Source organism: Rhopilema esculentum, chromosome 8 (genome assembly GCF_057945365.1).
Source record: "Rhopilema esculentum isolate cy_ngs chromosome 8, ASM5794536v1, whole genome shotgun sequence".
NCBI lineage: Eukaryota > Metazoa > Cnidaria > Scyphozoa > Rhizostomeae > Rhizostomatidae > Rhopilema > Rhopilema esculentum.
In genome coordinates, this window is record NC_142822.1 from 3360281 (window position 1) to 3382818 (window position 22538).

The following is a 22538-nucleotide window of genomic DNA, read 5'->3' on the forward strand; positions in this document are numbered from 1 at the left end:
ACAGACGCAATAAATCGAGAAAAAGTTTTGTCTTTGGGTCGATGGTAATTATCGCATAGGATAAAACTTTGCTAGAATACCAATCATATTAAAGCTCAAGAGTAATTTTTCCTTTTAAAATGACGAATAATTAAATCGATGGAAACATGATATTATTTACATTGAAAAATTTCAAAACCATGAAACACGAACAGCATTCTCTTTTCAGATGTGTTTTCTGGCAGTAAAAAGGGCGTGGCCTAGAAATTTTGCGTCTTTTCGTGCCACCATTCACCATTCAACTCTGCGACAGATTCAACGCGTGTTTCAAAAGCGCAACAAAGAAACAAGTGCAAAATAAGTTGTCTCAATCATCTTTTGAAATTCTATTTTACCAAACCTTCCTCCAAATTTCTATTGTTTCTCAAACCTTCCTCCGGTCAATGACCGTGCGACCGTAATGTTTTCTGGACTCTGCGTGAATAATTTTGATAGCAAAACACAGGCACCGCGGAAGAGGGGGGGGGGCTGGGGGGCTTTAGCTTCCCCACTTTTTGCAGAAAATGCCAAACATTAAGTAATAAACTACTAGTAAAGCCTCTTTTTATAAGGTTTTAGCCCTCCCCCCAATTTTTTAGACCCCCCACTTTACTCAACGCTACGCGGTGCTTGAAACACTACATGTCTGAAGCTTAACCAATATTCTTAAAACGCTGTAGCAAACTCAATTGTGCAATAGAAAAATGTATCTTCAAGCATTTATTTTAAACAGCAAAGTCAGGATACAGTTTTTCTTTTTGTTTGTTTTGTAGATTTCACGAACATGTAAAGTTTGCAAACTTTCCACTCTCATCATGGTCAAATCCCTTATAAAAATCCAGAACAAAGGAGTTTGAAGTATTTATAAAAATGACAGTAGATTGAAACAGCTTGTTTTGTATCACCCAATGTCCACAAGACCCTGAAAAGCATTTCGCTGTCATTTTGAAAGCAAATTATTGTGACTGTTTTTCCTATATATTTGTGGCGCATAAAATACTGATGAAGAAAAATTTGGACTTTGGATGTCCATTGTTTTTAAGCAGGCTTTGTCCAAATAAATAAAAAATGCACCAACCAGTTTCAAATATCATATAAACTAGACATCTTTGACACATCAATACCTTTCAATCTTCAAACTTTACACTAACAGCATTACTTGAATTTCTGCTTCTTGCATTTAGTTGATTTTATGTGATATGAGCCCAAAACTATGGCATCTTTGGGGTATGAAATTTCATTATTTATATTGATATCTGACAAATAATACCTCAAATTCTAATAACGGTGGAAAATGCAACTGAACTGCATTCTCTGTATTTAGAAGCATTCTAACTTATATCAGCTCAATGAACCCTTGTTACCCAAGTGTGTCATACCACCATCCTTTATTTGCTTTTACCCTAGAAATATCAGAAATCTTAAGGTTCAGGTTGACAAACTGTCAGATGAACCTCCTATATGTAAGGTCCCTGAAAACATCTGGGTAACCATCACAATAGCCATTAGATGTAAGATATTCAATAAAAAGTTATTATAATTCCCTACCATATTACATAAAATACCACTACTACTCCTTTTCTAGCAATCAGTCTGAACCATATAATTATTTAAGAAACTTGCTATATTAGTCAAGATACTGCACACCAAAGTTATCATATTATTGTTCCCTAATATGTTATTATCAAATGTTTGTTATGAGCATCATAACTTTGTTGGTAAACTGTAAAGATATGTTGCAGTGAGGACACCAGTTCCACCCAACATGAAATACCTGCAAAGACAAGTGAAAATTTGTCATGTAAGTAAACATAAAACATTTTCTGCTATGTAATACTGTGAAATGTGCCGAACAACAATGTTATAAAATTTATTCACCAATTTGGGCCTTTAATTCCTAAAATATTCTTGAATATAAGCACTATTTCAATCTTTGAAACTTTTATATTCTAGATTGAAGATCAGCAGCGTTTTTGGAACTGTTTTTTATTAAGAATGATACATAGCATGTGATCAAAATTGAATTGATTCCGTTTAAATGCAGACTTTCACCTTTTCCTTGCTGCCATAATAATATAATATAATATAATATAATATAATATAATATAATATAATATAATATAATATAATATAATATAATATAATATAATATAATATAATATAATATAATATGATACAATATAATATAATATAATATAATATAATATAATATAATATGATATGATATGATATGATATGATATGATATGATATGATATGATATGATATGATATGATATGATATAATATAATATAATATAATATATAAAATCACAATATATTTGCATGTCGAAAAAGATTTCAATATCAAGAGACACTAGCAACAAAATCAGACCAGAGTCCGAACAGTAAAATGAAAAATAATAATATCTGGTTACTAAACTAGCAAGTTGATAGCAAATGATACTTACAAGCTTGGTTCAAAGTCACCAATGAAATAATATGAAATTATTGATGATAAAACAATTGATATTGATGTTGCAAAACCCTTAAGAATGTTATCAGCATATTTGACGACAGCTGCTACAAGTAATCCTCCATATGCCTAAATTGGAATAAGAAATTAATCAGAATTATTAAATAATATGGTGTTAGTGTGTTAATAATACCTGAATTGATGCATTTTATTTGTAGCTTGTTCATTGAACATTGTGGGCATCTATTAAAGACCTGGCTGACTTTTAGTGGTGAGGCAAAGATAGAACAAATATTAAGATAAGTATGGCTGGCTTTGTATTAGCATTCATAACTGTCAAGAATTGGTTGCTTGATTAAGAGTTTCTAATAATTGACCAAGTGTAGCATTAATACATTCATATCATAATAGGTAAATAACAGGTAAAACTATATGGAAATCACAGTATTGCACAAACCTGTAGGAGAATAACAAACCAAGTTGAAATAGTATAACCTTGGAAAAACCCATGTTCTTTAACTTTTGAGAAATCATTTATCAGAACACCAAGAATTCCAAATAATATTCCATAACATGCTGCAAAAAATATTTTCTAATTAACAAACAGATAAATTTCAGGAGCTTGTGCATCCTAGGAAACTGTATCATTGAAAAACCAAAAAAGAAAGGTAGCTGCAAACATTCAGACAGGGTCTAACAGTCTGACATAAACAGATACAGGTGTCTATTCAGTCAGTGCAACTCATCACAATTTTTTTAAATTGTTATTCAAACTTTTATGACAAATCAGTCAACAACATATTAAAGAAAACATGGTAATAATTTTATAAATCTACTACAAAACACAATATTATTTAACAGAACTATTTTGTGCAATGTTTTGAACACAAGCAATGCTTTAACAAGCTTAATTAAAATCAAAGAAAGATTTTGGGTAGTAGAGGAAAGGAAATCAAAGTCATCATCAACTGTCAAGGGTCAGTAAAGTCATCATTACCCAATAAGATAAAACACAAACAAAATCTGTAAGTATCAATATTTTGAAGTGCTAAAGCTTTTCTTTCACATCTTTAACTTTTGGAGATATTGATTATAGAAGTACTTTGTATGATACTGAGTAAGTTCAAACTCATCCTCTATCAAACAACAGATATGAGAGTTCAGTATGATATTCATTTCTCAGTTATTAGAAATGTCCAAAAAAACACTCTTTACCCACCAAGCAAAATGTTTCTCATCCATAATGAAACTGTGCTGCCTTTTAGCAGCTTCTCAAAATAAACGCCTGCAAATCCACTAGAAAAACATGCAGTTAAAACAGCTATCAATCCCATTAATTGAGTGGACATGCTTCTCTCCTTCTTTGAAGCTTCATTTTTGCTGCCACTGGGCATCTGCAAGTCAGAATAGTGTTTTCAAAACATTGAACTGCTAAACGTTTTACTGTGCAGTTGTGCTATTCTTCTGCCTCCAAATATAAATTAAATGTGAAGGAGATAATTGCCAAATATTTATCGCATACGGGAAGCAATGTTCTTGTCAGATGCACTGTTAATGTACCAAAAGATTTTGAATGAGAGAGAGAATGCCACTCCAGAGCACATTAACATTGGAACAGGCCAAGTATTTTAGAAAGAATGAAAGTTTGATTGAATTTCCTATAAGCTTTCACATTTTTAAATTTAAGAATGTAGTTTCATAAGATCCCAACCCTGTTGCGAAATCCAACCCCTAAGCCACATCACTCACCAACACACACCTCTTTTTAGCTTCTGGTAACATATTTGAAATTATCAATTTTGGTATTAGGGGGAAAGCACTACAGTCCCTTAATTGGAAATAGTTTTTCATTTCATTTCATATTTTGATCAGCCCACAGAGTCAAATATTTGTCCATCACATCTGTCAATTTTTTGCCGTTTTATCTATTTGGAAAAAACTGGTAATTTTTTTTGTTTCTAAATTGCAAGTTAATAAAATAATGCATATATCAGTTAGAAAAACCATTACAACTTTTACACACCTGCACAAGAGCTACACCAAGCATTAGAATGACCAATGATATCCATTTGAGACGAGTCAAGTTTCTACCTAACATTACAACTGAGAACATTGCAGTTGTTAATATTTTGAGCTGATATGTGACCTGTAACAAAGTAAATCATGAAATTGGGCATTTGTTCAGAGGCCTATTGAAAATAAAATGCGAAAAAAGAATAAAATATTGGCAATAACACTTAGCAAATCAGAGACAACTTTTTTAATTGCGGTAACCAACCATAACCATGGTACACAATAAATATAGATATTAAAAGAATTTGTGGTATGTTGGTAATCAAGGAGCATACAGGCGGAAGAAAAAATTCGACGAATTCGCAATCTACTCCCGACGTTTACCTGATAGGTTGCTGCATCTAAACATGATAAAGCCAAAAACAGGAGATTGTTTTGAACTGTGTACAAGATCGCTGGAACCGTCAACTTTACACTATCACTCCACTTGTCAAAAATCTGGTCTTTAAGTTCTCTTGATAACCGGTTTACATCATTCTGAGCATGGCGAAAGAGAACTGCAAGGCATGTTATCATCTTTATTGCCTCCGATAAAACAACTGCTGTGGAAGAAAGATACATATGTCCACTGCTCGACGCATGTTTCCTGGAGTACCGTAGTGTTAGCACCATTGTCGATGTCTGAATCACCAAAACAAACAGGCAAAGGTACTTGAGGGGAATAGTGATGCTACGTGTCACTAGAACAAAATAAACAAATTTTGTTGAGAAGAGCATTAAAATCTAATTTAACAAAAATGCAATGAATTTCCAAAGTTGTGAGATTGGGTTATTTGCCCCTGAGATGAAACGGGACTATTCAACAAACAGGGAGACGCGCTCATTGCAGTGGTAATGAATAAGAATAAAAACTTACCCCTGAAAGAGGGCACAGCTCCTTTATCGTCTCCTATAGTTGTCATGTCCTTGGTTAGAACTGTCAATCCCTGTTCGTCAGTTTAAGGGATCTTGTTCTGTATCTCACTTTCCACAGCCAACAACACTCTACCTGGAAACTGAATTGATTTTCCCAATGCAATTCAATCCACAACAAATGTTGTGTTTGCGGCCAGAATTCTATGGAGTCATGTACTGGACATAATGGGTACCTTTGTTTCGTCGAGGCGATTGTCTGATCGTCGAGGCGGGTTTCTCTTCGTCGAGCCGGGTTTCACTTCGTCGAGCCGGTCCTGTATCGTGAAAGATGTCGTTTCGTTGAGGCGGGTTGCTCTTCGTCGAGGCAGGATTGATTAATCGTGACAGGTCTCGCTTCGTCAAGGCACATGTCACTTCGTCGAGGCATTGAATTGAATTGATCACTTTCATGTAGTCGAGTCGTGTTCCAGGGGGTAGTGGTTTATAGCAAGGAGCGAAAAGAGGCGGGGAGAGGAGGAGAAGTGTCTTGAAATTATTTTTGATGAGCAGCTTGATGCCTATCTTGCAAGAAACGTCGTGTATTTTGATGACAGATACTTCCTATTGTAAGCCGGGACACAGATTACATACTGACTGATAAATATTTGGTCCTCAATTTGCTTTTATCAAGTTGGTTACAATTTCCGTTAGGTAGTTTCGTTTTTATTAAAAGTACCTAGTAGTCGGCCTAAGTAAGCTGTAAAATAGCCATATTCGTTTTTAGTAAGCTGTAAATAAAGAAATAATTACGAGATGGTGATACACCCTTTTTTAATGAGAATGTTATAAAATATTTCCAGCTTCAATATTCTTATGATATTTTTGTTTTGACCCTGAATATATTCTGTCGGTATTCTTATTTTTTAAATCTGAATATAAACGCTTTTTCAAAACGCTCACTGGGGCCCCCCTCACTCTATAAAAAACCACGCTTTTTGAAAAACGAGATATAGATAGGTCAGTTCTACGATTCAATGCTATGAAAATCTCAAAACAGGCAAATGCTGAAAAATTAGGCATAAATATGCTGAGACTGAGCAATATTCTTAGAATATTCCTATAAATTGGATGATTCTGAGTTTGAATATTTTTACGAACAATGTTCTTGAAAAAGAAAGTGTTGTGGAGGGTGAGTCAGTGGCATAACACAGTTTAGGGCCGCCGATTCTAAAACGAGGAACAAGCTGAACAACCCAGTAACAAGCGGATCAACTCTCAATTTCACCTCATTCTTGTAAACTTTTTATAAATTGCGTCAACTGAAGCTTCTTTTTCTCAAGCTCCAAACTCAAATTCATTTAATATTCAGCAACCATTTTACAAAATTAGAAGTCAATAAAGTGTCGATTAAGATAATTAACAATTTTAACAGCAATTAACATGTTAACAAAAAAGTTGCCTAGGATGTTGGGAGGAACCGAAACGGTGTTCGAGCCCAAGCCCTAAATTTCAGTGAATACAGTAACATGATTATAGTAAAAGTGAAAATGATTTATAATGACAATGTTCTAGGTATTAAACATTACAACTTGTAATACAAGATGATATGAATTCGAGTTTTACATTTCAAACAGTAACAGAAAAGGGCCGGCGAAACGTATTTGAAAGTGGAGGGGCCAAAAAAATCAAGGTTATGAAAGGTTTTAGGAAAGGCCACCATGGTTGGCGGCAAGAAAAAATTTAGAAATATGATATTTAAGGTATGGCCAGAAACAGTATCTAAAAATGGATTATGACTGAAGGAAAATCCGAGGAAATATTTTCAAGCTTTCTTTTATCAATGTGTCGCATAATTTCGACTATTGTAATGTTGACATGTAACAGGAAAGTTTTTGCAAATTTTTGGAGTAACCTTTTAATTGTAGCTCGTAATCAAGCTTTTTAGATCTAAAAAGGGCCCAAAAAGGGGCCACGATTAAATGAAGGAGAAAAAAAGGAATCAAGCTTTAACAAAACCATCAACATTGAAATATCAAAAGAATCTATGTCAACTCAAAATTAAAGATTATGCAACAAAAATTCTTCATTTCTCGTATTCTCAAAAATTTTCTTTCCAGCAGTTTCTTTCCTTCTACAGTTTTTGAGAAATTTCCTGCCAACAAATAGACCTTAGGAGCGAAGTTTAGGCTACCACTGGGACAATGACCGACTTTTTCTACCAAATTCCCATTTTCAATTTTCTTTTTGTCCTCTTTGGTAAATACATAGTTACCAAGCTTAATCTAAGGTCATTTTAAAAATATTACCAAGTATACTTCAGGCACCGTGGAGCGCTGAGAAAAGTGGGGGTCTAAAAAGTGTGGGGTAAAAACAGTATAAAAAGAGGCTTTACTGGTAGTTTGTTACTTAAAATTTGGCATTTTTTGCAAGAAGCTAAAGCCCCCCCCCCAGCCCCCTGCTTCGCGGTGCCTGCACCTACTTACAGAATGGTATACTAGATTTCTTTCCACTTTACCTCAGAAAAAATTATTCTACTCAGCAGAAAGGTGAAGGGGCCATGGCCCCCGGCCCCCCTGTTTCACCGGCCCTGCAGAACAATTATATAATGATAAAGATAAAAATTACGACAAAATAAAATGAGGAATGGGGTGTAAAATAAAGAGAAAAGAAAGAAAAATGGGGAAGGGGGACTCTTTAGATTAGTAATGAAGAAATCGAATATAGATTTTTTAGGTTCACATTTCATTATATATTTGTAAAAGCCAGTTGCGAAGCTATTTCTGAAATGATATCTTGCTTGACTTAGTACGAAGTTCCAATGAAATCTCGTTCCATATTTTGATTCCATAAAATATAATGTTAAGCCAATACGTTTGCACTACTTTTTTGACAAATTAAGAACAATCCAGGCCTAAAAGTTGGGAAAAAATTAAAGAAAGCCTGTCTAAATTTGAATTTACTTGTTCTTTAAAAAAGAGTGTGATTGGGATATTTGTGAAAAAATTATTCGAAAGCTCCTGGGACTCTTTAGAAAATCTTGAGCTGGGCCCCTTTGAACAAACTTCATGCTTCTTCGAAATATTCTTTCGTGTTTAGAAGGACGTAAACGCCACTTCCCCATGGCTTCCAGCTGCTCAGATGGGCATCCAGTTGCTTAGCAAAAACAGTTTCAAGACACTTCTCCTCCTCTCCCCGCCTCTTTCCGCTCCTTGCTATAAACCACTACCCCCTGGAACACGACTCGACTACATGAAAGTGATCAATTCAATTCAATGCCTCGACGAAGTGACATTTGCCTTGACGAAGCGAGACCTGTCACGATTAATCAATCCTGCCTCGACGAAGAGCAACCCGCCTCAACGAAACGACATCTTTCACGATACAGGACCGGCTCGACGAAGAGAAACCCGCCTCGACGATCAGACAATCGCCTCGACGAAACAAACGTACCCATTATGTCCAGTACATGACTCCATAGAATTCAAAGGCTCGTGGCCGTAAGCTTCTCCCCATGAATCTCGACCCGCGCGAGGTCAATGACAAATCAGGTTCTCTTCACTGCCAAATCTCTATTTCCCACGGGTTAAAAGCTGCTTTTAAATGGGCATCGGAACTGGGGTTACCAAGGATATGTGCCTTGAAATTTAGGGATAATGTCGCTTTTTTAGCACTATTATGTTCACAGCATTTTGATCTTCGAGTCGTCCTTTTTAATCGCCCCTTGTCCCTTTCCAGTCGATTTTTAAAATGACAACGCTTGTGAATGGATCCCTGATTTGAGTATACAATTCTTTATAGTTTTAAAGTATCATATGGATGCATATTGTTGTCTATTGAATAATTTTTTTCTTAATCTTTCATTCGTTTCTGAAATTAGAAAGCTGAACGTATTACACTCTCTCTCGTCAAAAATTTCCTTGTCTCTTTGACTTCTTCTTACATCATGGCCCTCAAGATTTTGCCAAAACAATAATAAATTGGTGGGGGCGGCGAAGATTTTATCTTTGTTTGATGATTCTGCTGCTTGAGGAAAGATTGGGAAGAAACGAAGCTTATATATTTTTACATATATATTTTACAACCTAGTATGAGCCAGGAGCTGAGCTTCTGTCAGTGCTGCCTGGCCCTGCTGTCTATAAATAGAGCCATAAAGCTCAACGAAGCCAGTTTTATCGACAGATTTGATAAGGCAATGGCCAGGGCCGTCGAGAGCTAGGACAGGCCCCTGGACAACTAAAAGAAACGGGCCCCTTTTAAACTTTTTTAATTTTCAAACAAGATATTTTTGATCATTTCAAGTAGATTATCAAAAACGGAAAAATTTGCCATTGACTAAGCTGAGAAGTTCTAAAATGTCTTACACACTAAAATACATAACTTTGAGTCTTCGCTTTAATATCATTACAAAATATAACAGAATAAAACAGGTTCAATTTTTTACGGGCCCCCAAAAAGGCCTGGGCCCCGGGGCAGTTGCCTCGGCTATCCCCCCCTCCCCCCTCCCCCCCCCTCTTGGTAGTACTGGCAATGGCAAACAAGTATAAGTTGGTCAAATTTTCGCTAGTTATTAATCTGTGTTTCATACAATGTTCTGTTATATTTTGAATGTTGTGTCTTGTTGTTATCTGCAGTGTACAACAAGTAATCTATCTACTTCGTGTCAATAGAAAGCTGGCTTCAAAAGAATGGCATTATTGGGTATCTAAAGGCCTTTCACGGTTTACGATCACTGAGGCTCTGGTACTTGGTACCTAGGGTAGTAGGTTCCTAACCGGCTAGCCTGCCCTTGTTTTCCCAGGACCCTCAGATTTCTGGTAGCGCAAATGGACAACGTTTTTGAATTGAACTATAGGCTATCAACCCTTAGCTGCAATTGCTAATAAAAATTTATCTTATTTCAAAAAAGAGACACTGTGGTACGTAACATAACTTGATGCTGCTTTGCTTTAGCCCCCCACTTTTTGCAAGCAGTGCCAAATATTAAGTATCAAACTACCAGAAAAGCCTCTTTTTATACGGTGTTAGCACCCCTCGCCCCCACTTTTTTTAGACCCCCCCCCCACTTTTCTCAACGCTCCGCGGTGCCTTCCTTCTTGGGAATTTTTACAGTACCTGCCTTTCAACTTCGTCGGAAAAACTCTGTCAATTGCTCCGATACATTCATCTTCTTACATGGATAATATAACCTACCAACAGAGAGGGAATCTGTAGAAAATGGCAAAAATCAACCAATTCAAGTAGAATTATTCGTCCATATTTCAACAACCAGGGACGGCAGAGTAAATAACAGATCGAGGAGTGACCAACCAAATAATTATTTTCGGGGGGGGGGGGGGTTGAGGAGCTAAACAAGCGAGGTACAGTGTTGAAACAAGCTGCAACCACGCGCAAGGATGTTTTTGTACGGATTTAGGTACGTTTTGAAATTTATTGCGGGCTAAGCCCCTCAGCCCCACGCACATGCGGTCCCTGTTTCAAAACACATTGAACAAAAGGGTTTGGTTTCATAAGGGTAAATGAAAATTCTTTAAACCTATTATTATTTTCATTTGAATGGATAGACCTTGTTACAGATTAAAAAGCTACATAATGGTTAAATTAAGACAAAAAAGGAAAATAACTTACAACTAAAGAAGAAACGGAGACGGACAAAGCTAGTTTCCAGACCTCTATCCCTCACTTATGGAAAGTGGTTCAAGGCGGGATTTTGGAGATTTTAGCTGCTGCATTTCACAGAAATGTCTGGAAAGCTTAAAGTTTCTGATGGCGACTGGGTGTGTGGAAACGGAGAGTAAGTTTGCTTTGAGGTTTTCTTCCATATTCTCCTTATCCATTTTAGTAAACATGTTACCTCAGTTACATTTTAAAGTGACCGGGTAAATTGCCTAGGCCTTATAAGGCCCATCAACAGCAATCCAATAGACAAAGACAATGAGGACAGAACGGACTTTATTAAGTGTCCTGCTCGCACGATTTGAGAGAAAATAATTTATATTGTAAAAAAATCTTTTGGGAGCTCGGGAGATGGTTTCTGATACATACGTTTATGTAGTTTTTTAATAGAAACGCGGGGAATGGGATGCAATTTGGTAAAAAGAACTATAAATAAACTAGAGGCTGGGCATGGGCAAATAGTGAAACTCAAAGCCACAAAGTTAGAGAAAATGTTGGAATTATTATAAACATTAATTATTATCCTTCAAGTATATCAATCTAAAACTTAAAGTTGGAAATTTTTGGAAAGAATTCAGTATGCAACAGTTTGAGTTTATATAGTATTTAACCTGAAGTATATCATGAATTGAAGGGAGTATAGGGGCAAGGGATAAATTTGCTGCCTCTGATTTGGCTTTGTCCTGCTCACAAGTGTGAAAAGGAAACTTTCCAACCTCTTAAGTATCTGTGAGATGCCATGCTCTGCTTTTCTTCTTTTTTTAGGTGTGGCAATTTGAACTTTGCAAGAAGATCAGAATGCAACAAGTGTGGAGCAGGTAATTAAGTCATTTCTCTTCAAAGTATATATACACTCATTTTTTTTATAAGAAACTGGCTATAAGAAACAAGTATTGGACAGTCAGAAAAAATTAAGAAGCTTCAGTACTCGAAGCAAAAAATTGAGAAACTATTAAATCAAGATAAAACTGAGAACAAGGAAATTTTGTGAAATCAAAGAACATGATTCCCACAATGGCTTAGAAATTAAGACACAAGGGATAAAAATGTACTGCCCACATCTAAAAACAGTGTCGGAATGGAAGCAAATCTCTTGGCGTGAAAAAAAAGTCACAAACATTTCATAACATCATTCATGACATCATTAGTAAGAAACTCTTAAGAAACTGCGAATATTGAAATTTCCAGAACATTAAGAAACTGGAGTACTCAACATCGACCTTTGTTTCTTATAAAAAAATGAGTGTATATATTTACAGTCCTGGTAATATTAGGTGTGCGATCGCGTGCTATGCCTCCACAGGCACCTAAAACTCTCGAGGCATGCTTTCCATTGCACGCGCAGTTCCAAGTTTTGAATTACTATCCTTTTCTCTTTTGTTTCTTTTAATTTCTTGCTTAATTTCTCTAAAGTAATTTTTTAATTTCTTTTGTGTGAGTTATATTTGTGTGAGTTGAATTACTCTGTTATTCCTTTACCCCGTTATGGTCTCCATTCTCTCTCTACAATCTTTTTGTATTTTGTTGAACACATTACCCCGGGCCACTCTTTTTTGGTCAAAACGGTAACATAGGTGTTTCCATTACTCCATATTTATTCATTCTCATATCCTTTGCTTGAGCTTTTTTTTAAACTGACCTTTTCCAATGCCTCTGTCTTCACAGTTCCCAATAAAACGATGTGTATTCAAATTATTCGTTTTTGGATGACTCTACTTTGAACAGTATTTTTGAATAACTTTAATTTGGAATTAAATGACCTTTTGGTTTTACAAAAACCTATTATACGCTTTTTCAAACAGTGATACACAACACACCTTCTAATACAGAGATGACATCAGGCCTTCATGAAAATCGTAAGGTTGCCAGTTTATGGTCTGCATCTCATCACATGCCTTGGCGTGTGTTTACCAGCACGCCACCAAATTTCATATTTCCAGGACTGTATTTATATTTTTGCAATTATAACAGGATTTCTAATAATTGGTGTATAGTGGGAAACTCTGAGAAACAATAAAGAATTTATATAACCTTTGTTTTTGTCTCAATAAATGTATATATATTATACTTATCAGATATTACCCAAGATTTAAATCACAGGCTAATATGGAAAAATATATATAATCAAGTTTTAGATTCCATTTAAACCGTATAAGCCCCCAAAATCATTCTCATTAATCATTTTATAGTTGAATCCTCCCAGCCAATGTGATTACATATGCTCACTAAGTCCAAATATAAACACTTCCAAATAGTTTCAAACCTTTTTCACCTATTTCCAAATTACCACTATATCTAACCTTAACAGAACCAATATATATTGCTGGAATCTCTATGACTATTAGAATTTTGACATTCAATAAAGGTTACACATGTATTTATACATAATTGAAATAATTTTTTAAACTTTCTGTTGGATATGTTGTTTGATAATTTTTGCTCAATAAATGGGTAGATGTTTATATGCAGAATTTTATAAGAGATGTTAATACAGCTTGAATTACATTTCAGCAAAAAGCAATGCCTCCCAAGTTATTAAGCAGTCTGGTTCTGAAATAGGAAAGAATTTTGCCTCAAAAAGTAAAGGACTGTTCAGTGCTGAGGACTGGCAGTGCAGCAAGTATGATTTCCTTTTGCTTGGGATTTGTTATTTTGTTTCAATGATGGTAAACTGTAAATAAACGAAACCTTTGATTGGTATGTTAATGTTAAAAATGTTCACCGTATGAAACACTGATACTGAATACAGTCTGTCCAACAGGACTGCAGCTAGACTTTCTAATGCAATTTTTGTTGGTGCACTCTATTTACATGTGGACTATTGGACTAAAGCTTGCTTTCTGTGCCAAAAACCTCATTGGTGCTCTTGTTAATGATTTTCTGTTTTTACTTTCTTTCAAGATGTAGCAACATCAACTGGGCTAGGCGAATGACATGCAACCTTTGCAATGCGCCAAAGCTGAAAACTCAAGAAAGCAGAACAGGTTTGCATCCTACTTGATAATGTTTTGTCCTTTTATCTGTTGAGACAACTTCAATTTCACACAAGCTTAGGCCCAATCTGCACAAATACAGATCTTTATGAATCCGCAAATTTTTCTTTGTGGATTGGGCTTCCATCCACAAGTTTTCAAAAAATTTGTTATCACCAGGCTTGGTCATTTGAGGAGAACCATAGCTCCTGCTCACCTCCTAGCTCTCCTCAGATGCTGGATAGGAGCTACAGGTTGTTCTCCTAAATTGCTTTAAAGAGCAAATTGCTCTCCTTGAAATCAATTTTCCCTTGTTTCTATTCTTATTAACCTATAAATTGCTCCCCTGGAATTAACCTTCAAATAGCTCTCCTGGAAATTACTAAAAATGCTGTTTACTGCTCCCCGGCTAAACATCTTATTGCCAGGCCTGCTATTTGCAGAGTGGAAATTTTTGAATGTGCTTTGAATCTGATAACATGGATGCTTCAATCTGGAAATTTTCTAATATGATGGTGCATGCTCTGCAGGCCTTCCTGGAAAAAGATGGAGTATTGAAAAGCTTTTTCAACCCACTAACAACTGCCAAGCGGGAAGTGTGTCCACCATAAATTCTAATCTTTGGGCTTGCTTGCCTAAGGCTTGACAAGGGTTATCCCAGTCAAAGATACCCTAATTCAATTTAAAACACACCTTGATAAGTTTCCAATTTTTTTATTCAAACACTTTTCTAAAGAAATGATTAATAACATGACGTTATCAACTACTGGACACATCTTTCTAACACACACTACTTTCAATATTACCTCTGGCTTACCTTGCTTTAGTTAAAACCACATATTTTTTTGTTAAAATTGTGGGAGAACTGATGAAATGAGTTGAGAAATGAGGTTTTATCGCTTTATATACTATGCAACTGAGCTTTTTTAGAAATCAGGCAAAACATCAAAAGCACTCCATCACACTCCTACCACAGTCTAGGAGTGCAAAATGCCACACTTGTGCCAATTTACTCCCAGGATGGCCTGCTCTGAAAGAAATATTCACAAAGGAGCTGTGAAAACAACAGTGAATCTGGATAACTGAATTCTATTTGAACACACCATGTGTAGACATGAAAATTTTTTAATCTGCCAAGAAAAATTAAAGAATTCAAAAACATCTACATACATGTGGACGGGGCCTTACACAGAAATGGAGCAAGCGAGTTTCAACGATTGGTTTCTAATTTGTCCATGCCTAAATGATATATATAGAATTCTAAATGTCTTGTAGTTTACTAGGGATGCACTTATGTTTCTTGGGTTGCTTTTTGTATTGTTTTTTCCTTTCTGTTCTATGCAGGTATAGGTGGAGGCTTTATGGAGCGTGACAATGTGGAATACATAGAAAGAGAAGAGTCTGATGATGAATATGATGAGGTGTGGAAATAACATTTTTAACTTTAAGGCATATACTTTCATTTCGTTTTCTGTCATTTTCAACACAAATGCTTTTGAAGATTTATATTGTAGATCTGACGAGGTTTTGTCAGTTCTAAATATAAATGATTTTTAATGGACTCTTGGTTGGGTAAAAAACACAAGGAATTTTCCAACCATAGGCTAGTCAAGATAGACCAATTATTACCCAGAAATGGGCAAAGGTACCGTTTATGCAGTAGCTAGTCTTGCAAAAACCAACTACAAAGAAGCTAAGCAATGGATGATGTTAAGCGCACTTTGCTGTAATCTACTAACCTTCCCTTTTTATGGAGGCTTGCTATAATTTAGGTCATATTATGGTGTCTACCCCCTTCCAATTGGGTTTCTCCACAGCTCCTTTACTTTTTGTATCCTTGTTTAGTGAGGATCTCTCAGTTTATATTTACACAGCTAGGAACACAAGCCTGAAGTCTATCCAATCTTTCAAAATATTGTTTAAATTAATGACTTCCTTTTTATCAATAAGTGCAAAAAAACTGGTCTTGCTAACATAAATCTACACTGCGTAGATCAGCATACAATAATTATGCGACACCAATTTAATTCACTTTCTTGGTGAACCAGCATATGAGTGACAGTGCAAAAATCTGTAATCATTTTGGCCAATAGCTGTGCCACAGACCATCACACTGGCGAAGTTATCTGCAAACTTGTCCACAGTATTCTTGTGTAGGATGAAAGATGATTCACCGCCGTCTAGAAGAGATCATCTTGGAACCCTGCTAGCAACAGACTGCTCAGGGGTTTTGGCATTCCATTTACAAGCTGTTTGGTTGGCATCTGAATATCATTGGTTTTTTTGCTGCTGGTACCACAAGTGACGTCATAGTTAATTTCACTGTCTTTTCTCATTGGCACACATCACCTTTTTTTATCGTGAAACATTTTGTTTCTTATCAGTTTGGGCGTAGAAAAAGGAAGTTTCGTGGACAAGTTCCGGCACCTCAGCAGAAGGTGGGTAGATAATGTTGATGTTTTTGTAATCGAGTTGTAGAACCTTATTGTCTTAGTGGTTGCTCCTATCCTTGCTCCTCATTCTCCATTTTTTCACCAAAACCATAACGATTAATAAGTGTTATCTAAATCTGAATTGCTCGACCCTTTTACCGCTCGTAATATGATTTATTTCCATTTTTGTCCCTGGGCGAGAGATCGCAATTTTCCAACTAGTACTCAGGCTCAAGAGGAGGCTTCCATCCAGATTTCACTTGCTTTAGATGATAGCCTTTTGTCTAATATGTCGATTAATTGTTCCCTGAGTCGTAGACTTTTTGTTCTAAGCAGTTACCTTTCCTCCTTTGTGTGAACAGGACGTTGGAGGTGACTCTAAAGACAACGAGGTTAAGGTGAAAGAGGAAGAGGAAGATGATGATGATGATGATGATGAAGATTTCGATGCCTCCAAATACGACCTCAGTGCCTCTGACGTAAGTTAACCTAAGGCGTATTGACAAAATTGAAACTTGAGGACTAAGGTTCTCTATTTGCAGTATTTTACTTGGTTTTAATTGCTGAGTTACTTAATTGTGTCGGCCTTTGACTATTGTTTTTATCTTTTGTTTTTTTTTCAGGATGACGACGGAGATTCTAAAGACACGAGGTAAGTCAGCTGCATTCCTGAAATTGTGTCACCTTCTTCGCAGTATTTACCGCCATAAATGTCCAGCCGACAGTATCTCCCACAACACAAGCCCCAATTCAGGATTAGATCTTCCACACGCCTTGTTCTGTACATCTCTCAGTCTTCCTTTCGTCCTTCAATGACCTTCAATGTTGGCTTCAAAATTGTTGATACAACCCCGTTGATGTTGGAATCTGTATGCCTTAACAATTACAGCATTCGACATCTCCATTAATCTCATTGTTATAGTTTTTCCCCACTTTAAATAACCCTCTGCTGAATAAGCACCCAATGGAAAACATTTCCTGCATAATAGCAACCATGGGGCTATTCAATGATTAGTCTTCTATTTATGCTTTGGAGGGCAATTAATAGTTATGCGAGTAAGATGTGCTCTTTAATGATCTTTAGCTTTAGTTTGTTGCCAATGACATCATTATTTGCCATTTTCATTATTATTCAATTAACTTATAAGTTAGGAGAAATGTTTGTAGGTTCTTTATAGATCTTTATACAGTTACTCAGGTTGAATACCAGAAATAGAACATAAATGCAAGTTCGCGAGTTGGTAGTTTCGATACAGGTTCAAACGAAAACATCTTTTTGACGAAAAATTTATCTGTTTTTTCAAGTGTTGGGACACCTAATCTGTTTAACTCTGTAGAACTGCGGTTCTGTTACCAAGTCTGAACTTTAAATTTTAAAATCTTAGTTTTTTACCAGTTATCTATTTTTACAAGTTGGGTGTTATCAATTCAGGGGTAATCGAAATTAGTTAGTGATAATAAGAATGTATGAATTTTATTTTTTTTCAGCAAATCAGACGAGCGGAAAAGGTATGAAAAAATAAAAATTAATTTTTTACTTATTATTTTTATTTATTTAGCAGGCTAAAATTTGCAGCTTTATTGTTATTTAAATTATACATGTAAATAATGATAGGGGATTCACATTTAAGGAGGGCGAAGATTTGAGAGTGCTACTGAGTGAAGTAATATCTGGAAAGAAGGGGAACGCAAGTTAGTTTTCTGCGAAAAATTTATGAGACCACTAAGCGTTGCATGAACAAATAGCAAAGCTAGTATGAGAAACCCGACACCTGACGTCATGTTTCATACACACTTAAATAACCTTGTTTGGCTCAAGCCCCATCATGGAACATCTCCAGTTATCCATATTTTCTTCGCGTCTGTTAAAGGGGCACTGTGACAGCGCTTGGGTTATGGTTTGCTTCAATGCTGTTAATGAACGAAAGTATTATGTTGAGTTTGGAGGAGACAAGTAAGACAAGTGTTAAAGTAACTTTGTCGTCGTTAAAGTGATCAATTTGAAATTCGTTCTGCAGACGCCATTCATCCTCGAGCTCAAGCAGATCCTCTTCATCGTCATCCAGCTCGTCATCAAGATCAAGGTGCGTTGTGTAATTTACGTTTCACCTGAACAGCATACTAATTTTAGAATCTGTTGTATTTGCTATATAAATCTGCTTTCAGTTTGCCTTCTTCTTCACTTCTTCTTCACTTCTTCTTTTTCACTTCTTCTTTTCTTTTTTCTTCTCTTTACTACTCTTTTTTGCTTATAAATCTTCTTCAGCGTCAGTATCCTCATCATCACCATCATTTTTTCTTCCTCTTTCCTATTCTTCCTTCCTTTGCAGCTTCTACTTACCATTCTCTTATTCAAAATTTTCAGTATTCATTCTACCCTTTCCATTCTGAGGCTTTCAAACCAACATTTTCATTCCTTGTCCTCTGTTTTCTTCATTTTTTGTTTTCGCGTCTTTCTTTCTCTCTTGTCCCAATTTCTTTCCTTTAGATCTTTGCACTTAATCTTAGAATTTGCAAGAACTCTGAAACGTTGAAAAAAAACCTTATTAGATTTGAATTTTTTCTGAATGGCCTATACGAATCTGCAAGCAAAGCCCATGTATTTGTTTCTGCCTTAGGCTAAGATAAAGTCTATTCCATAACTTTAAACCGGCCTGGAAGTTTGGCGGAAACGCTCGTTTTCTTACTCTGGCATTTCCCCAAACTTAAAATGGCGATTACGATCAATAAATGCATTTTCGGTATTTTCAATGTTTTCTTTGTTTCATGGGTCTATTTTCTGAATTTTCTGATTTCGATCGCCCATGCAATAACTTTCTAATGTTCGATCAACTTCAAGGTATACAACACACCTACGGGCTTCACTACAATCATTAACTTATTTACAAATTTCAAAATAACCATAAGTTTTCATCGTTTCCGACATTAAAGCATCGTTTCTGCAACTCGAAATGACGGAACAAAACATCGTTCCGTCGTTTCTGCAACTTTTCAGTCAGGTTAAAGTCTGCTAGCTCTTTTCCCTAAATGCTGAAAATTTCCATGCCTGGGACATGGTGTTAAGTTCTTTGACAAAGCTGTAAACCTTTGATTACATATAGAATTATGGTTTCCATATTGAAGTTTGTATCCACATTTTTAGGAGCCGGTCCCGTTCAAGCTCGAGGTCGTCAAGGTCTCGCTCCCGATCTGGATCTAGATCGAGGTCACCAAAACGAAGCAGACGCTGAATGATTGAGTGAAGACATCACGTGGATGGTCGTGTAAGAATCAGGGGGCACAAGCCATTGAATTCCCAAGCATCGGGATATTTCAATATTCTGCTGTATCGTTCAGTTGAAAAGCATCTAGGTCTTTCGGTATTAGGTATTAGGTACGTTTGGCCATTGCTCCAGTCGGAATATAAGTATGTCAGTGACTGGAACAACAAAATACCTGGAATTTTATCCAATGGGGGTATTTAAAGAAGTCACGATCATTCAATTAGGTTTTTGTAAAAAGCAAACTTGTTTAACGAAAGCTTGATCGCTAGTTAACCAGCCCCCGTTTTAGACAATTTTCGAAAACAATATATCTTGTCAAAAATTTTTCAACCGTTTTCCTTTTCGCTGTAGAAAAATTCTTCTCTTCTCCATCTGCAACAAAAGGCGAAATAGTTTACCAAGATGCGGTCTCCTTTGAGAGATTATATTTTACATTTGAGCTTACATATGGAAGATCACTTATGCATATCCATTTTGCTGGCTGAGACTTTGTTTAACTGATTGTATACCTATACCCTTTAATTTTTTTTGTTGCCTAAAATTTATAGATACCTATTGAGAATTCCTGCAAGACATGTTTACTTCATTTTAAAGATTTATTGATTTATTTATTTATTTGTTCAAACTTAAAAACGGATACAATTTCTGTATACAATCCAGTGATTTAGATTTTGAAGGAAAAACAAATTTGATTCAATAATTGAATGCTGGAATTTTGTATAAACCAGAGTATTTCTAGAGAAAGAAATTTTCTTTTAAGTTAGGTATTATTCGTGTCATCAGCCAGATATTTGCTATATTTTTATTTTATCATAAGTGAGCTGCCTTAAAAAGTTTAGTCAAAAGGTCTCTCTAGTAAGATGTTTCTAGAACTAAGTTTAACAAGATTTCAAAAACTGTCTCTTCGGCATTGCATTATATGTTTTAGTGCTTTTTAGCTCTTTCTTTTATTTCATCTAGATTTTTGATTTTAATTGATTTTTTATTTTTTATTCGAGGATGCAAATTTCACTCATGATAGCAATTGCCCCTAATTAATACTGTTCAATTTAACTTCTAGACCGAGATGGATTCTTCCGTAATCTGTGTTCCTCCATGTCGACACAAGAAGAAGAAAAACTATATTTAGATGCTATATTGTCTTGCAAAAAACTGTTTACAAAAAATACTGTTAAAGCTATATTGACACATTATTTCAGTGTTCCACAGTGTTTCTTTTAACACAATGTGATTTCTTTGTTTCCCTTTTGATTATCCTTTGTTATGGCCGAATTTAAGAACTTTTAGCCTTTTTGGCCTGAAAATAGATTTGACCTGAACTTAAAATCTAAAATGTTTGGCTGTTTTTCAAAGCTTGACTGTTTTAAGTTGTATTCTTAGTTCAAATGTTTTCTATTCTTATCAAAATCGTCACTTGAACCTGTTTCAGAAAACACATTTTTTAAATTTTTGTCAATTTTTCAAAGCCTATAGCCTTACCTTTTTATCAAAATTTGACTCCTCAAAAAATCATTGTTTTTTCAAAAAGGCTTTATTCCCAGGAGTAAGTTTAATTTTTGTGTATTCTTATTATCATTTTTTTTCACAGCTCAAACTAAGTTGTTTTTAGAAGAAATTTCCCCAAGCATATAACCTTTCTTCTTTACTTAAAATTGGCCCGTTTAGAAAGACATCAGTTTTTCAAAATAAGATTGTATTCCAAAACTATATTCAAATCTTGTCGATTCTAATTAAAAAAATGTGACTTCATTCTGTTTTAAGAAGAATCATTTTTTAAAATTGCTGACAATATTTCCTAGCCTTCTTTGCCGAAAATTAGCTCGTCTAGAAAAATATCATTTTGTGAAAAAAAATAATTGTATTCCTGAGTTAAGGTCAGCTCTTGTCTATTCTTAAAAAAGAGCGCCACTTTAGTTTGTTATAGAGAAAATTGTTTTGACAATTTTTCTGGGCCAATTCCTTACCATTTTATCAAAATTTCACCCATCAAAAAAGCATAATTTTCTTTAAAAAAGCTTTTTTCCCGGAACTGTGTTCAATTTTTGAGTCTTCTTATCATCAAAGACTAAATTATATTGGTTTAAGAAGAATTTTTTTGACAATTTTAACAGTTTTTCCAAGCCTTACTTTTTTATCGAAGCTCAACCACTACAACAAGTCTTTACTTTTTCAAAAAACGACTTAGATACCCAAACCTAACTCAATTAAAGTTCTTTCTGATCATATCGGTTCTTTCTGATTATAAGTCTGATCATATTCCTTTCTTTTTAAAGAAACCAAACTGTTTCTAGGGTCAAAAAATTCGAAAAAAAATGACCATTTTTCTAAGCCTATAACCTTACTCTTTTATCAAAAATGAACCCCTGCAAAAAGTCCTTGATTTTTTAGAAAAAAACGACTTTAAATCCCCAACTTATTTCAGTTCTAGTTTTTTATGATCATATAGTAGCGAACCAAAGTATTTCTAGAAAAAAAAATTCCAAAAGAGTTGACAATTTTTCTAAGCCTATAACCTTACTTTTTTATCAAAAATGAACCCCTGCAAAAAGTCCTTAATTTTTTAGGAAAAAAACGACTTTAAATCCCAAACTTAATTCAGTTCTAGTTTTTTATGATCATATAGTAGCGAATCAAAGTATTTCTAGAATAAAAATTTTCGAAAAAATTCACCATTTTTCTAAGCCTATAACCTTACTCTTTTATCAAAAATGAACCTCTAAAAAAAGCCCTTCATTTTTTGGAAAAAATGACTTTAATACCCAACCTAATTCAGTTAGAGCTGTTTCTGATCATAAAATAGCAAACCAGACTGTTTCTGGA

At 35.2% G+C, this 22538-nt stretch overlaps 2 protein-coding genes across 4 annotated transcripts; one reads left to right on the top strand and one right to left on the bottom strand.

Annotated features, from left to right (window-relative positions):
- Positions 1-1095: 1095 nt before the first annotated feature.
- Positions 1096-5768, bottom strand: LOC135695065 (UDP-N-acetylglucosamine transporter). Its single transcript, XM_065214012.2, has 7 exons — positions 5401-5768; positions 4869-5224; positions 4495-4617; positions 3691-3865; positions 2929-3047; positions 2467-2600; positions 1096-1792 (listed from the first exon to the last, which is right to left on the bottom strand). The coding sequence occupies exons 1-7, from the start codon at positions 5444-5446 to the stop codon at positions 1723-1725; spliced, it is 1023 nt and encodes a 340-aa protein (XP_065070084.1). The 5' UTR covers positions 5447-5768; the 3' UTR covers positions 1096-1722.
- A 5244-nt stretch (positions 5769-11012) lies between these two features.
- On the top strand, positions 11013-20947 carry LOC148959805 (zinc finger Ran-binding domain-containing protein 2-like). 3 transcript variants are annotated; one of them, XR_016143911.1, is made up of 13 exons: positions 11013-11169; positions 11817-11869; positions 12854-12907; positions 13563-13671; positions 13953-14035; positions 15368-15444; positions 16408-16461; positions 16818-16934; positions 17079-17107; positions 17944-17964; positions 18474-18539; positions 19598-19828; positions 20779-20947. XR_016143911.1 is itself a non-coding variant. In XM_089109592.1 (13 exons), the coding sequence occupies exons 1-12, from the start codon at positions 11117-11119 to the stop codon at positions 19683-19685; spliced, it is 804 nt and encodes a 267-aa protein (XP_088965718.1). In that variant the 5' UTR covers positions 11013-11116; the 3' UTR covers positions 19686-19718; positions 20779-20947. The 3 variants fall into 3 exon arrangements, 2 of the variants coding, with proteins under 2 accessions (XP_088965718.1, XP_088965719.1); XM_089109592.1 differs by having other exon boundaries at positions 19598-19718; XM_089109593.1 differs by lacking the exons at positions 12854-12907; positions 20779-20947 and having other exon boundaries at positions 11014-11169; positions 19598-20772.
- Positions 20948-22538: the final 1591 nt, after the last annotated feature.